At 51.3% G+C, this 2,405-nt stretch overlaps 1 protein-coding gene across 1 annotated transcript; it reads left to right on the forward strand.

Moving 5' to 3' along the window:
* The first annotated feature begins 8 nt into the window (after positions 1-8).
* Positions 9-2,253, forward strand: SLITRK1 (SLIT and NTRK like family member 1). The gene has a single exon (XM_010170237.1). The coding sequence runs from the start codon at positions 145-147 to the stop codon at positions 2,221-2,223; it is 2,079 nt and encodes a 692-aa protein (XP_010168539.1). The 5' UTR covers positions 9-144; the 3' UTR covers positions 2,224-2,253.
* Positions 2,254-2,405: the final 152 nt, after the last annotated feature.

Consider the following 2,405-nt stretch of genomic DNA (forward strand, 5'->3'; position numbering starts at 1 on the left):
TCCCCCTCCCCACATTTTTTTTCTCCCCCTTTGGTGGTGGTTTGGACATTTCATGTGTTGAATGAACTGGAATTCCTTTCCCTGTGAGGAGGATGGTTGCTGTTACTTTGTGATGAGATCGGGAATGAATTGCTCGGTTTAAAAATGCTGCTTTGGATTCTGTTGCTGGAGACGTCTCTTTGTTTTGCTGCTGGAAACGTTACAGGGGACGTTTGCAAAGAGAAGATCTGTGCCTGCAACGAGATAGAAGGGGATTTGCACGTAGACTGTGAGAAAAAGGGATTTACCAGCCTGCAACATTTCAGTGCCCCAACTTCCCAATTTTACCATTTATTCCTGCATGGAAATTCCCTGACTCGACTTTTCCCTAATGAGTTTGCTAACTTTTACAATGCAGTCAGTTTGCACATGGAAAACAACGGTTTGCATGAGATTGTTCCTGGGGCTTTCCTTGGGCTGCAGCTGGTGAAGCGCTTGCATATAAACAACAACAAGATCAAATCGTTCAGGAAGCAGACTTTCCTGGGGCTGGACGATCTGGAATACCTCCAGGCAGATTTTAATCTATTGCGGGATATTGACCCGGGAGCATTTAGGGACTTAAACAAGCTAGAGGTGCTGATTTTAAACGACAATCTCATCAGCACCTTGCCCCCCAACGTGTTTCAGTATGTGCCGATCACGCACCTCGACCTCCGGGGAAACCGTCTCAAAACCTTGCCTTATGAGGAGGTCCTGGAGCAGATCCCAGGCATTGCTGAAATCCTGCTAGAGGATAACCCCTGGGACTGCACTTGCGATCTGCTGTCGTTGAAGGAATGGCTGGAAAACATACCCAAAAACGCTTTGATCGGCAGAGTGATTTGTGAGGCTCCCACTAGGTTGCAGGGCAAAGATTTAAATGAGACCACAGAGCAGGAGCTGTGCAAAAAGAACAGAGTGGATTCTAGCCTAGCTGCTCCCCCTGCCGAAGAAGAAACCTGCGATCCTGGTCCCATTCCAACCCCCTTTAAAATACATGGCAAAGAAGACCCTGCCACGCCAGGATCTGGTCCAAACGGAGGTACAAAGATTCCCGTCAACTGGCAAATCAAGACCAGACCCACTGCAGCCGTGTCGACAGTCAGTGCGAAAAGCAAACTACCGGCTACCATCTCTTGCCCACAGATCTGCAGCTGCGACCAGATCCCTGGCTCGGGCTTAAAGGTTAATTGCAATGACAGGAATGTGAGCAGTTTGGTGGATTTGAAGCCCAAGCCCTCCAATGTGCAGGAGCTGTTTCTGAGAGACAACAAAATACACACCATCAGGAAATCCCACTTTTTGGATTACCGCAAACTTAATTTACTTGATCTGGGCAACAACAACATTGCCACTGTTGAGAACAACACCTTCAAGAATCTCTTTGACCTCCGATGGCTCTACATGGATAGCAACTACTTAGACACTCTCTCCCGGGAGAAATTTGCTGGGCTGCAAAACCTGGAGTATCTGAACGTAGAATTCAATGGGATCCAGCTGATCATGCCCGGCACCTTCAATGCCATGCCCAAACTGAGAGTCCTTATCCTCAACAACAACCTGCTGAGGTCTCTTCCAGTAGACGTGTTTGCTGGGGTCTCACTTTCCAAGCTGAGCATACACAACAATTATTTCATGTACCTCCCAGTGGTGGGGGTGCTGGACCAGCTCACCTCCATCACTCAGATCGACCTGCATGGCAACCCGTGGGACTGTACTTGCCCTATCGTGCCTTTCAAACAGTGGGCAGAGATGCTGCGCCCCAAGGTGATTATGAGCGACCTGAGATGTGAATCCCCTGAAGATTTCTTCAAGGAGGATTTTGAGTCTCTCTCCAACGATGTGATTTGCCCTCAGTTAAAAATCTTGCCCACATTAACTTCTACTAACAAAAACAGCACCGGGTTGACAGAGACAGGTACTCACTCCAACTCCTACTTGGAGACCAGCCGGGTCTCTATTTCGGTGCTGGTGCCAGGGCTCCTGCTGGTTTTTGTGACCTCTGCTTTCACGGTGGTTGGCATGCTGGTGTTCATCCTGAGGAACAGAAAGCGGTCCAAGAGGAGGGACGCCAACTCCTCTGCATCCGAAATCAACTCCTTGCAGACGGTCTGCGACTCGTCCTACTGGCACAACGGGCCCTACAGCGCCGACGGGGCCCACAGGGTTTACGACTGCGGTTCCCACTCCCTGTCGGACTGAGGCGGCGGGCGGGGCGGAGGCGGACACCACCCGGGACCGGCCCTTCGCTCTCCGGCCGGGCACGGCTCTGCACCTCGGCTACCTTTTGTGGGAAACAAAACACACGCACGTACAACCGCGCACGCCCCCTCTCACGACCCCCACAGCAAGCACCGGGGACCGGTGTGTGGTGGGGGCAGCCC

The sequence above is a fragment of the Antrostomus carolinensis genome, unplaced genomic scaffold (genome assembly GCF_000700745.2).
Source record: "Antrostomus carolinensis isolate BGI_N321 unplaced genomic scaffold, ASM70074v2 scaffold8106, whole genome shotgun sequence".
NCBI classification, from domain to species: Eukaryota; Metazoa; Chordata; class Aves; order Caprimulgiformes; family Caprimulgidae; genus Antrostomus; species Antrostomus carolinensis.